The sequence below is a fragment of the Spea bombifrons genome, chromosome 1 (assembly GCF_027358695.1).
Source record: "Spea bombifrons isolate aSpeBom1 chromosome 1, aSpeBom1.2.pri, whole genome shotgun sequence".
NCBI lineage: Eukaryota > Metazoa > Chordata > Amphibia > Anura > Pelobatidae > Spea > Spea bombifrons.
In genome coordinates, this window is record NC_071087.1 from 54769192 (window position 1) to 54783480 (window position 14289).

The 14289-nt window shown below is 40.3% G+C and overlaps 2 protein-coding genes across 3 annotated transcripts in view; one reads left to right on the forward strand and one right to left on the reverse strand.

Moving 5' to 3' along the window:
* The first annotated feature begins 2047 nt into the window (after positions 1–2047).
* On the forward strand, positions 2048–10378 carry GRSF1 (G-rich RNA sequence binding factor 1). Its single transcript, XM_053461647.1, has 10 exons — positions 2048–2326; positions 3829–3982; positions 5122–5277; positions 7280–7471; positions 7708–7846; positions 8170–8351; positions 8441–8562; positions 8871–9009; positions 9151–9243; positions 9780–10378. Exons 1-9 carry the CDS (start codon positions 2141–2143, stop codon positions 9198–9200), a joined length of 1320 nt encoding a protein of 439 aa, XP_053317622.1. The 5' UTR covers positions 2048–2140; the 3' UTR covers positions 9201–9243; positions 9780–10378.
* Positions 10379–13519: 3141 nt separating this feature from the next.
* The window catches only part of RUFY3 (RUN and FYVE domain containing 3), a 46874-nt gene continuing 46104 nt past the window's right edge, over positions 13520–14289 (reverse strand). For both annotated transcript variants that reach the window (XM_053461648.1, XM_053461649.1), the window contains exon 18: positions 13520–13798. In XM_053461648.1, coding sequence (XP_053317623.1) covers positions 13655–13798 — 144 coding nt within the window. In that variant the 3' untranslated portion in view covers positions 13520–13654. The remainder of the gene's footprint in view (positions 13799–14289) is intronic.

A 14289-nucleotide genomic window follows, 5' to 3' on the forward strand; every position in this document is an offset into this window, starting at 1 on the left:
TGTCAGTTGTAACACAATACTTTGCTGAGTTAGGCCTCCATGCAAGGCTGGCGGCCGCCTGATGACCTCAGATGCCTGGTTTGCAGCCGACAGCTGGATATGTGCGGCACGCTACTTTATTCGAGTACGTGGTGATGTACGCTAGCGCATTTGCCTGGTGTGCCAAGTTGCCAGTCCAGGCCAACGAGTGAGTAAAATATCTGCCGTGTGAATAGAACAGGAAAACGTCGGAAGTTTGTTCTTTTGAAGGCCACGGGTGACTTCTCTGTACGAAGCGATGTAACGGTGTCTGTGATGCTTATCAAAAGATGTCAAAGAGGTTTAGACATTTCAATCACACATTTTATCAACATTTTAGTTGATAATTGGGCTAAAGGTCCTTAATTTGCAAACTCAAGTACTGCTCCTGTTACTATGCAGAGGAGCACAACTCCAATCCTAGAGGGCAGCAAGCCGGCCACAATTGTTGGATGCCCTAAATTAATATACATTAAACCGCTTGTTCTTAGGCAAGAACTCCTTGCCCGTTCCTGGCCCGTTTGGAGCATCAAATTCACAACCAAAACAGATTAGCCTTTTTTTTCCTACAATATACAAGTCACTGACAGCTGGCTTGGTGTGCCTAAGACTCCCCTCTTGGCACGCGGTTGATATGTTGGATGCTCAGTTTGTTGACAAAATACCTCTTAGTGTTTCGAGTAGTTTGCTGAACACATAACTTGACCTTGAAATACAAAGAAAAATTACATACAAATGCACTTTGCAGTGGTTAAAGTTATGAAGTACGCAAGGACTTAGCTATTGTGTAAATGTAAAAAAAAAAGACACACAGACTACAGGATATTTCTTTATTTACTTACTTATTTGTTACTAAATATATGAGCCCCCCCCAAAAAAAATTGCCACATTGCAAGTACGGTATTATCAGGAAAGTCCAAATAGTCACTGCAGTGTGCGCTAACAGACATGGCTGTGCTTTGCTGAATCACGTCACGGCATCGCCATGTTGTTACTATGAAGACAAACAACTCTTTGGTCACTACTGTGTTTTTGTGTTTGTGATATCGTACAGCAACCAGTCTATGCTACATGATTTAGGGAGCAAAAAATGCATGCGAGAAACCCCAAGAAATAGTACCATACTAATACTATATTTTGAATATGTCCAAAAGTTGGGGCGCAACGACCATACCTGGGAACTCTCCGGGTTTGACCCGGAGATTGTCGTGTGAGCGCTGCTTCTCCGGGTCAAGACCCGAATCCTCCGCCCCTGACATCAGAGGGACCGCCCACCGACATCAGCAGGACCGCCCACCGACGTCAGTGCGCAGTCCTGGCCGTGTCCCGCAAGGGAATCACAGAACAGACCGCAACGGTGATAATATCTCTGACCATGGAGTTACAGGAAATCGAATTGCACTTACAATTTGGTTAAGCGCAAATGGCAGTAACCGGCACTGTCCGATTCAAAAGTAATAAAAGTCGCTTAAAAACCACTCTCTTTCTAAACGACTTTTATTACTTTTGAATCGGACTGTGCTGTGGACTCAAGGGACATTCAAGCTGTTTTGCATGGTTACTGCCATATGATAGCACTATATAAATCAATAAATAATAATAATGCTGTGGTAGATTAGATCATGTCTCTTTTTAATGTAATGTAATGAGAATAGTGTTTACATGATAGTGTAAGCAAACTCTATACTGATTCACGTAGGCTGAAAAGTACAAGATGGCAGCGGCTCAGCCCGTTAACTCGACCTGTCCAATGTCAGCGCGACCTACCTGTCCAGCTGACCCTGACTAGGGGGCATACTGCACGGCGCGCTGCTTGCAGGGACTTGTAGTTTCCGCAAAATCGCGTGCACTCTGGTTGGCTGTACGTGCCTTGCCTCATGCCGGTGATTGTAGTCCTCGCACCAGTTCGACTTGAGGCTCCCATTGGCCGGGGTGCCGCGAGCGCTTCTGGGAGTTGAAGTCCTGTCGGTGTTTGCCGGCTTGTCATTGGGTTTCTCGGGATGCTAGCGTTGCTGGGTGTTGTAGTCCTACGTTCTGTTCCGGGCTGGTGGTCGTTGAAGCTCATCTTTTCCCTGCTTGTCTCCTGACTGCCCCGGGAGCAGTGCTTCTGTACCTGCTCTGCATGGCCGGAAGCTACAGGCTGCTGAGCGCCTCAATATCCCAGCTGCTGCTGCGGGGCCAGGGCCGGGGAGCCGCACTCTTGTGGAGGGGAAGGATAGGGCCGGAGAGCTGCGGGGGGCGGGCAGCGAAAGAGTGGGGCCCCGGGCTGGAGAGGAGCAGGCTGGAGAGGGCGTACTGCAGCGGCCAGGTAACGGGGCATTAACAGCGTGCATGGCCTGGTGTGGTGGCACCTTGTGGGGCAGGGAAATCCGCAGCACCGATGGCCCTGTAAGAAGTCTGCATTTATTTCATATCTTATGGTTAATGTGTGTTTCTGTCCCAAATCATTCATCTGTATTATCAGCATCACCCTTATCTCTATATCTCATTCACAACTCCTATCTATCTATCTATCTATCTATCTATCTATCTATCTATCTATCTATCTATCTATCTATCTATCACATTCTGATGATTTGTGTGTATGTATATATATATGTATATGTATATATATATATATATGTATATGTGTGTGTATGTATATATAATTTATTATTAGGGTTAACTTTGGAAACCTCAGCACTGTACCACCATAAGCCCTGTATACAATATGATATGGCCACTATGCCCATGCTATTTTCGGTGCGCCTACATGTTCGTGTGGGTCCTAGCTGCTGTAGATTAGCAAATTAATAATTTCCGGTTCTGCGATGGTCTTCTTAGTCCCGACAGATGGTATTTTAAACAGACCCTAAGTATTTGCTGTGAGGACCATTAGTGCGTAACGTAACTCACCTTCTGTGATGCCATGTATTGGATGGTAGCTTTTGGCCACAAAAGCGATTGGGTTTTGGAGCAGTAAGAACTGTCAGAAAGTCGTAAGATAATTTATTTGTGAATTTAAAAACCCACTGCTTTCTTTATGAGTTTGCTAGGTACGTTATAGCGTCATCGGGGCTTCAGTATACCGATGTCTATGATGATCTGCGAGAACAGATGAGTCAGAAAACAAATTATTTAAGCAATTCTAGCTGTTAAATATTTCTAGAGCATGGTTGAGATCCATATATGTTGGCAGTTGTTAAAACAGCCCTAAATACACCGTTTTACAGACTACACATTGGTGTCTATAAGGGCGTTATTTCAGCTCCTTGACTTCATTATGCGTTCTGAAGGTCCAACCTCGGTGAGCTTCTGCTACAGAAGGCGCTTGCTTTACCCTCTATAATGCATAGTCAATCCGGTGAGACGTCTCCTCACTCATTCAACTGTGTATTATACAGGGTCCGCTCAGCCCTTCTTGCTGGAGAAACTTGACAGTCTTGGCTCTTAGTCGATAGCAAAGTGATGTAGACCTTATTCTTGCTCATCTTCAGTAACGTGGCAGTGAGTGTTTTGTACTTTTTAGAAGGCTACATAGTGCTGTGCCCGATATCATGAATATTTGAAGCATTACCGACTATAAATGATGTCTTCTGGACGGTTGTTGAGCACGTGTCCTTAAGGCATTGGTGTGGTACATGCTGACAAATTAGATGCTCTCTTATGAGAGCGTTCAAAAGCCTGACTTGTCTTTCTTCTTCTTCTTCAAAACTTTTCTTTGTACGTACAATTTGCTGCCTTGGATTTTTCAGAACATATTGGGTCTTTTTATTGTTTGATGAGCAATGTGCTGGGCAGCTGCATTCATTGTTTTTCCGTCTACTTTAGGGTGTGTACAGCTCGTATCCCGACGACCCCTACCTTCCTGTACCGGAGTATGATCCAAACCCTATAGCAAAAAAGACATCCAAGATGTTCATAGTGCGGGTTCGAGGGCTGCCCTGGTCTTGCACTGCGGAAGACGTGCTGAACTTTTTTGGTGGTATGTTTCCATAATCATTTTGTCAGAAATTTATATAAAGTACGATGACTGTCAAAAGTTGAGTATGCGCTTACTCTGTGAGACACTACAATTAAGTACATTATCCTGTTTGGAATGAAATGGAGTCTTAACTGTTCAAAGATGGATGTTGTGTTTTAGCTTCTTAAATTTTTATCTGTAAAACAGGTATAGTTTGGGCAAATGGCCGGTGGGGATCTTTGCTGTCACTCGCGAGGCAGACCCACTGCTTTAATGTATGGCCATATGCTGGTTACAAGCAACTGCGCATACTTAGCTGATGGCTCCCAGTCCGTCATGTTGGCCTTAAGGTGCCAGGGCTCCGTTTCTTCCCCAGTCTGGCCCTGTCTTTGATAGATGTGTATATGAAATGCCTTCTCACTGTTTGATAGTAACTGGACATTTAGAAAATATCATCAGAAAGGAGAAATCTCTCCAGTATCTATATTCTCAACTAGATTGTGTTGAGCTCGGCATAATCTGTCTAATCTGTGAAAAAACATGTTACTCTCCATGTGATGTCAGAATAGAGGTTTTAGGGCCTATTAATTAAAGGGGGACAGGCCCTGCAAAATGTAGTTAACTCAGAGATAAGAACATTTGAAGGACAAGCCAACTTCTGCTTGCAGGTGAGGCTTATTGGGTTAGGCCAGGGGTAGGCAACCTTCGGCTCTCCAGATGTTGTGAACTACATTTCCCTTGATGCTTTGCCAGCAGTATGACTGTACGAGCGTTATGGGAGATGTAGCCCACAACATCAGGAGAGCTGAAGATTGCCTACCCCCGGGTTAGGCCCTTTATAATGTATAAAGTAAATAAACTGTTCCCACTGCCAGGGTCAAATAAGCTTTTGTTTAGCAGATCTGCATCATTAAGGCACTTGGAGATGATTTAGTGAGATGCACCATGAATGCATTCACAATGGTGTGCTCCTTATACACTAATTTGAATGTAATTGTGACAAGCGCAAATTGTCTTGTCTGGGAACATATTTAAAAATCCTGTATCATTAGTGCTTAATAATTCTTCTTGCGTTGTATTCCGAATTTCTCCCTGAATGTTCTTACGTACACTTTGAGTTTATTGTATACCAGAAGTAATGGTAATTTCCCCCTCGGCAGATTGCAATGTACGTAATGGAGCAGACGGGGTGCACTTCATTTTTAACAGAGATGGAAAACCCAGAGGCGATGCAGTGATTGAATTTGAATCTGCGGAGGACGTGCAGAAAGCTGTGGAGCAGCACAAGAAATACATGGGCCAGCGTTATGTAGAAGGTAAGAGACCCATGGCCATCTTTTCCCAATCCACGTCTCCAGTAAGGCTAGACTTGGCAAACCTGCGGTGCTCCCGAATATATTTACTTGGATGGAATGGATGTCAGATCTCCATTTTTTTTTCTCCGTTTATGCTCTAGACATTAACTCCTTTAAGAGTCGGGGAGCATAAGTTGTCTTTTTTAATTTAATGTTTAATGCAACATCAAGAAGTACAAATTATAAAGTGGTCTTTTACTGAGTGTACGGTGAAGTATTTTTTATGAATATAAAATCCAGAAATGGTAAAGAGTTTTAGATGCAGGAGAGTTAATGGTGTGTATCACTTTACAGCGCAGTATAATTAAATAAGCCTTTTCTGTCTTAATTGGGCCAACATAGAAAATGATTAAAAGTCAGTAGTTACAGAATCTTTCGGTACCTCCGAGGTCTCTTCTTGTTCAACTTAAAGATCTTATGTGACTACAGATCATTTTCTGTGTTGGCCCAATAAAAGGTATTATCAAAATGTGTGTATTTGTTTTTCTTGATTAGACAAACTTGCTTCCTTGTTCTCCCTCTCTATAGTAACACTCATTGCCTTGGTAACCTTAGCAATTTTATGCTGTTCTCGCTGAATTTGCATTCTTTTTGTTAGTTATTAGCAACATGAGCCAAACCTCCTTTGAAAGGAGAAAAAAAGGATTGGCATCTGCTTTATTAAAGCAGTCTAAGTACTGTCTGCATTGGGGTTTTCACATGTACTTTATGAAATAATGGAAGATCAAAACCTTTTCAAGTCCCTCTACATAGAAAGGCTGCTTGCTCTTAGGTATTGCAAATCAGGAGGATGAATTGGGATTTATGTGACTAGTATTGATTCATATTGAGGAGTGGTTCATAGAGGATTGTTGACCAGAGAGAGCAATGAAGGTGAAGGATGCTAGAAGCAATTAAAGGTTGTAAGAACTTATTTCCAGCGCTTGGCTTCTCACATTAATATTCACCATTTTAAAAAAAAATGTTATCTTGGTTCCAGTATATGGGGTTAAATCATAAATTCTACGGTCGGAATCACACAACCAGTAGACTCTAGCTCCGAACATGCAGAGATTAAAGGTATAGAGGGCACACCCTATTAAAATGAGAAGGGTTGTGGTAAACATTTTATACCTGCATTAATATAAGGGAGGAAGTAGGATATGCCCCACTTCAAAGACCACTATTTCTGTCCATTGTTTAATCCGTTAAAACCTTCATGGCTTTCCATGTCGTCATGAAAAGAAAAGCGCTCAAAGGCCCAAAAACCTACCATGCTGGCATGGAACGTTAAGAAGGAAGTAACTTTCCCAGTCCCGATCAAGTGAGACTTCCATTATTAGGATCCATTCATGAGTAGTGAGCCTCAGTAAAATGGGGAAAATGAAAATATGGTAAGTTATCCAGGTTGGAGACCAACCAGTAGCCTCAGTAAAGAGAAAAAAAAACGAGTACAAAAATAATAAGAAAACATAATAAAAGTTATTCAGCAGCAGGCTGGATCGCGGGGGCTTCTATGATGGAGCTTCAGTTTGACATGACCTTCTGGTGCTCTGTCATAGAAGCCCGGTGGAAGTGCCAGGCAGCAACAGAGGTTGTCTACGTGCTGACGTCCAACGGCTGCCCCCACTAGATACCGGGGAGTCTTGAGCATGGGGGGAGGCAAGTCTGGGGATGCATTGGGAAGTCTGGGGGGCAGAGTGGCATGCCTGGTGTCGGATGTGCCTAACTGGGCAGCAGCTTGGCCAATAAATGGAAATAAAAACAAGAAATGCATTTTTCAGTGTGAAATGGAATGTTGGGTCCCCATTCTTTGTCATCAAATTTCCTTTTAAAAGTATTTTTGCGTTATGTTCCGTTCTTATTTGCATGCCTGTAGAGCCAGTACTCGATGTCCCAATTATTTTGTCTTCCCTTGAAGATGTTTCTCTTGCTTGTAAGGATGGTTTGTGAGCCTTTCTTTACCTGCTTTTGTTGGCTGCAGTATTTGAGATGCATCAGAAGGAGGCAGAGTCTCTGATGAACAGGATGCACTCTGCTCTGTCCCCCACAAGGCCATCTCCTTTACCCCAGACAGCGCAGTCTTCTGTAGGACCTCCTGCGACCGATGGAGTCGTGCGACTACGTGGCCTCCCGTACAGCTGCACTGAGCAGGACATCCATAACTTCTTTGCAGGTGCCTTTCAACATCTTTCTGTATGTTATAATTCATGTTGACATTTTCTACTCAAGGGCTGTGGGGTTCCTAAGGATTTTGTAAGTAACCAGCATCACAATCCCAAAATCTTTTTTGTAGATTAATGCATCAATTACAATTAGCTTGTATCACACAGCGTTTTGGGATTGAAGTAAAACTTTCAAGGTGAAATAAAGCACTTGCGGTCGACATTCCTTAGCCATGTGTTCTTTCAGGGCTGGATGTCGCAGACGAGGGCATAACGTTTGTCTTGGATCAGCGAGGAAGGAAATCCGGCGAAGCCTTTGTCCAGTTTCTCACGCAGGAGCAGGCGGACCAGGCGCTTCTTAAACATAAGCAAGAAATAGGAAGCAGGTACTGGACCGAGAGCCGCAGATCTGTTGCACAGAAAGCTTTAGGAGTAAAGTGGCATTAAGCTTATGTTAGGGGATGTGTAAATGTAACTATGTTTGTAAGTAAAACTAATCATAACCTAAGACTGTCCAAACAAAGAAAAATGGTTGCAGCGGTTAATTTTGCGGAGTGGGGAATGAGTGGGAGATGCTGCTTGGTTAATAGTCACAAGTCACATCTTCTAATAATCTGGTATAACCTTCCCTTTGTAGATAGTACGTGTCTCTAACCTTTTATGCCGCCAAAGATTTTACATGTATCCCTTTTTTCTGCACCGTTTACAGGTACATTGAGATCTTTCCAAGCCGAAGAAGTGAAATTCAGACAGCACGGTTTCCGTTTAGAAGAAGGAAAGGCGTAACGTTTGCTCCCACCATAAAGGATCTGTATGACCCAGACAATGGTGTAAATAACGCTAGTAAAGATATACTACATGACGTGGCACCTGAGAACGATCACATAAATGGTGAGCTGGCCTTTCTTTGTTAACACGCAATCAGTTCGAGTTCGCCCGTGTTCACCAATCTGCATCATTATTCTATTTAACTTTCCCAGATTACGTCAAGGACATGTCTCCAAAATCACTTGACGTTAATGACTTCCCCATTATGTCTCCGGTCCACGATATCCATATTCGGGGTCTCCCCTTTCACGCTTCTGGGCAAGATATTGCAAATGTAAGTTTCCAGAAAACATCTAGCAGGACGAAATCATGGAAAACAGCTATATGACTGATCTGCTTGTTAGTCCCACCTATACTCCTGTAAGAATTCGAACCACAATTGGTCTTTAGCTTTGTCTCCATATTCAGAAACATTGCGTTTATTCCCGGTTGTTGTAGGGTAGTGTAAATCTGGTGCAAACTGTTAACGATAGCAATCCCCCCTTTTTTTTTAATGTATGAGCGGGAATGTTCTTCCTCACAGGTTATTGGCGAGGAAGGATAACTTCCGTGCCATTAGTTAACAGGCTACTGTGTTTCTAGTTTTTCCACCCAGTGATGCCTTTGAAGATCAACATTGAGTACAGCGCAGATGCCGGCGGTGCTACCGGGGAAGCGGTTGTGAGATTTTTAACTCACGAGGATGCTGTAGCTGCCATGGCAAAAAACAGATGCCATACCCGTAAGTTTATCCCATGTTAACAGACTGGGTCCGCTTTTCATTCAACGCCAGTGCCTTTCTTAACGGAGGTGAGGGCTACTAGGTGACTGCGTGCATTATCAAGATACATTTCGTGACAATTATTTTTTTTCTTTTCTGCAGAACATGGATATTTAGAACTTTTTCTGAATTCATCTCCAGACAGTAAATGAAGTCCAAGCTGAAACCTCTGTTGTGCACATCTGTATTGAAACGGTAATAGCAACAATGGCATTTGTTCTTGATACAGCTTAGTGAAATCAGGTTCAGCTGTTGAGAAGGACCACTTTAGTGGACACCAAATACTTTTTTTTTGGCCCACAGCTTACACAAACAAAAATATAGATGGTACATTTTGAGCAAGCAATACACAATACAGAATGCAAGCAGTATATTTTGTTTAGATGGGTAGTGACCCGGTCCCTGCCATTTTATAAGATATAATGTTGTCTATGTTAAAAAATTGGATAACATTGACTGGTACATTTTGTGTATTCTTTAATCTCCCTTACTTACTGAATAAACCTCAGTAGGTGGCATCATACTGTCTATGAGCTATTGGATGATTGGGGCCAGGGAAGAGGAAATTAAGATGATAGGGTTAAGAAAAGAATAAAAGTAAGCATGTAGAGAAAGGAGGTGCGCAGAACACATGCTTAATGGACAAATGTGGAATCACAGCAGATCCTTGTTTCGTTTTCATTATTTTATTAATACTCTGCGCTGATTACTAATATATTTTTTTTTTTTAGGACAAAGCAAGGATCTTCTCCACCTTCCCTGGACATAAGACTGTGCGATACCCTCTTAAGCAGCCATTCAACAAAGTTTTTGATTTGATTTTAAACAGTCCTGTTAATTAATACCCACCTATTTATACACTATTATTATAACTAATACAGATAATTGGGTAGCAAGTTCTTCCACCGTTGTGGTTTCCATGTCAAATTATTGAGGGGGGACAAAAAGGAACTTATTTATTTTCATTAAAGTGCCTAAGTTAACACAGAATGTGACTTGCAAAATGCTAATCAATAAATCCACGTGCAGATGAACCCTTTATATAAAGAAGAAAAAAAAGGAATTTAAGATAAAGTAGAAGGTGGGATTTAAAAAAATTCTGGACCCTAAAAAAAATATTTAGATACGGTTTTGTTATTGTAGAGGACAGTTCGTTGTCAGTCTTCCAGAATGTGTTCTATATCTTACCTATTAAAATTGTGGTGGGATTTTTCCTGGTTCATTCGATTTGCCTCGAATCCTTGATTTGTTAAACTGATTTGTGATTATAGTTTTTTTTTTTGTTTCGTTTAGGGGCAAAGGTAAAATAAACATTACACTTATCACTGGCCTTTGTCTTGAGTGCTTTTATGGTAGGCTGGAATACGCATTGACATCTTACATAGTGAGAACCTCAGTTTTGTTTGATGGAGTGAAGTGTACAAGATGATAAACATTGTCCATAGGAAAAAAAAACGAAACCAGGCCTTTAGAATCTCCAACTTTCCAAAACTTAGTGAATTTCGCAACATATCCATGTTCAAATGTAAGCCTTTAGGGGTGTGTATGCCTTCTGAAGACAGATGTACAATAAGATATATTGTGAAATATCAAATCCTTGCACTGCCTAAAAGATCCACATTTAAGTATTCGCCTAATCGCAGTGAGTGAGAGATTTTATTAAAGCTTGAGATGGTTAAGCTTAGCGACTTCTATCACTTGTTCGCACTGACTTTAGCAGCACTTGTTCTGGAATATGGACTGGCAAATGCAGCAAGACACAGATGCATATAACTTATAGAAGAACTCACACCATAGTGTTTTTTTGCACAAGAATCACTTTAAAAAATATAGTATAGGAGGTAAGTGATTTCATTAGCTCAGCTCGGTATGGTAGTAGGTAACCAAAAATCCAGCAGAGTATGAAATTAACCACACTACACTGTTATACTGTACTGTATAGAAGTCTTTAATGCTTAAACATTTTATTTTCAGCGGGACTTCCCCCTGTAGTGTTAAATACCCATTAAGAATTTGTCAAGGTTTCCCTTTCTGATAATTACACGGCACAATCATGCTAGAATGATGGCAAACCTTTCCTTTATCAGGACATAGCCCCAGGCAGTACTACTGCCGCCAATTAACAATACTGAATGACCCAAAGCGAATCGTATTTATTCATTAAACGGTAGTAGACGACTATACCAGATATGCGTTAGGAGAGAACAGTCCAGCCTGCCTTAATAACAGAAATTCTACTTACAGATAACTTAACACAAAGTCTGTTGAAAATGTAAATTAAGAGAAAAGGTATGCTCTCTCTCTCTCTCTCTCTATATATATATATATATATATATATATTTATATATATTTATTTATATATATATATATATATATAAAAATTTTTAATAAACATGGAAAGTAAATTACTAGTTATCCCCATATTAGCTAAAACATGGGTTAAACAAAAAAAACAAACCTGCCACAAATGTTTTACAGATTTCTTAGAAATATGTACATCTATAAATTCTAACAAAAACATTATTTAACAAAATAAACCATTTTCTTTACACAATAGGATACATTAATAGAGCTCCAGGGCATATTCTAATATATGCAACATAACACCGCCAAAGCCAATTTTTATTTGAAGACAAAAAAAAATGCTTAATGAAATATGTCATGTCTTGCTTTCCAAGAAGAAAGAGAAGTAAAAATCCTCTAAAATTGTAGTTAGGTTTTACAGTATAACTAGGAGCTTAAAGTGTTTTATATTCCAGTGTAGAATATGTAAACCTTTTGATGCTGATTAAGTATAATACACCAACGAGCGCATCAGCAGATATAGATTCTGAGCTGCCCCACAATCCTCACTCATGCTATCTGCATCGTATATCATTCATGGAATATATATATAAATATATATATATATTCCATTTTATATATTTCGAGGGGCAGATGCTGAACCAAGAGGCAAGTGGATTTTATTCTTTTTAATTATATAGAAATACATGTGGACTTATATGTGTGCCATGAACAAGCTTGTGTGCATGCAAAAAGCTTTGGGAAAAATATACATTTTAAAAGTTGGAATTCTATAAGGTCCATCAGAAACCCAAGATGTCTACTGTCTTTTGTTTTTCTTTTGAACCAAATACATCACAAGTGTTTGGCAACATACACACGTTTTTAAGTGCACCTTTCATTCAAAAAAAGGTGCTTTATATGACAAGAACGTTATCAGAATATAACCAGGATATAAATCCAGATTGTTTTAGCCATTTCTGTAGTATATGTATAGTTAAAACCTTTTATAGTATTATGATTACGTTGTGGGCTGATGAAAAAACATGGCTGTGTACACCCACAATCATCTGTCATGTAACACGCTGCTTCATGTGATAGGTCGGAGAGCACCGAGGATAACATGCAACCCTCTGTAACACTTATCTTTTAATCTAATCTATATAAATGTTTGCACTATACAGGTATAGATGGACAGGTGAGTTTTCCAGGCAAATGCACTCCCTCGGATGGAAAATGTGAAAACTGGTTCATATCCCTAAATGAATCATTGTTAGTTACTTGAAAAGGGATCATTGTCTTGTAACATAGTTCTCTTAGAGCAAAAAGAACAAAACATATACATATACATTATATACAGTAGAAACACCAGGGAGAAAAGCTTCTTTACTGCTAACAAGTAGAAGGATTTACATATATCGCACGGTATTTTCACAGCAGCAGAACTAAATGTTTTTTTTTCTGTTTGTATTGTATCGCTTGCAAAACAAGTTTCAATACTTATTTTTTTTTTCTATATTTGATATATTTTTACAATGTACATTTAAACAAAATATCTTGCAAAATGAGCAAATTAATTAAATTTGAGATTCCCTTTAACAGCAAGATAACTACGAAGTGTAGCAGCAATCGAAAGTCCTTATAAGGGAAATATGATTTCGTCATAGCAGCCTTGAGCATATTTACATACACCTGAGAAAAACGCAGACATCCTCAACCTGAAATCCAAAAATGCTACATAAAAGCAGACATGTCACCTACACCACTTATTAAATATGTTTATTACAGCTTGCCTAGAGTTGGTGTTTTTAATTCATTACTTGGTTGTAATGATTAGGCAGAGATTCATCTAAGTTACTTCCCTGCTTCATCTTCCAACTCACTCCCAAGCTCACCCTTCTAGGGCTGTCAGCGCTCATCAACTTCCACTTTATTGAACATGTAGATGTCTCTCCTGAACAGAACGCTGCTTTTACCAGGCTCTGGTTTTGAAGCTCTGATCTTCTCATTGGCATTTAAGCCGTGAAGGTGCTTCCTTTTTGCATTAAAGTAACCCCAAAGCAAATGGAAGCTGCTAGGGGTATTTCAAGTGAGGGCATTTTTTATATCAAGGGGACCTAGGTCTTTAACATCTCACTTATACATTACAGATATAACTATTTTTATACCTATAAATACAAACGCCCTCTTTCATTTTTCCAGGGAACTTTCTCATAGTTGACCTCTTCAGTTAGTGTTGCTGGATGTATCACACTTGGATCCTGGAACACGTGTAAAATACACAGCAAGTATTGTGCCAACGTCCATCTTCAGATAAGGTTCCTTACGAAGGGCTGTTGGAGTACTGGGCTATCAGCCTCTCATGGCACGGGTTACAGACTCTCTCAGGATTGATAGATGAAGGCAAAGGAAGTTCATGGGCTGAACACGCGGAACAAAACAAACCTCCGCAATTCTTACATTCATTCTGTGAGAAAAACAAAGGGGATTTCATTAAAAAAATACACAACAAAAACATCATGGCTATGTGTTTTTTAAATAAGGTATTCATTACAATTTTTCCCGCCATGGGACTAAATTAACATAGGTATTATTTCATACCCAGGTAGATACAGTATATATCTAAAAGTATGTGGACATCCCTTTTAATTATTCAGTTTAGATACACCTATTGCTACCAGGTATATAAAATCAAGTACACAGGCATGTCATCTACACAGATAAACATTTGCAGGAGAATAGGCCATACTCAAGAGCTCAGTGACGTGGAGTTACCATAGGATACAACTTTTGCCACAAATCAGTTTGTGAAAGTTCTGCCCTGCTAGATCTGCCCCAGACCACTGTAAGTGCTATTATTGTGAAGTGGAAGCATCCATGAGTAAGAACAGCTTAGCCAAAAAGCAGTAGACTATGCACACACACAGGGCCACCAAGTGATGAAGCTCATTGCAACTA

Coding starts and splice junctions, on each gene's coding strand:
- GRSF1 (XM_053461647.1), top strand. CDS start 2,141: ATGGCCGGAAGCTACAGGCTGCTGAGCGCCTCAATATCCCAGCTGCTG. Junction 5,278..7,279: donor GGGCCAGCGTTATGTAGAAG/GTAAGAGACCCA, acceptor TGTTGGCTGCAG/TATTTGAGATGCATCAGAAG. Junction 8,563..8,870: donor CTGGGCAAGATATTGCAAAT/GTAAGTTTCCAG, acceptor CTGTGTTTCTAG/TTTTTCCACCCAGTGATGCC.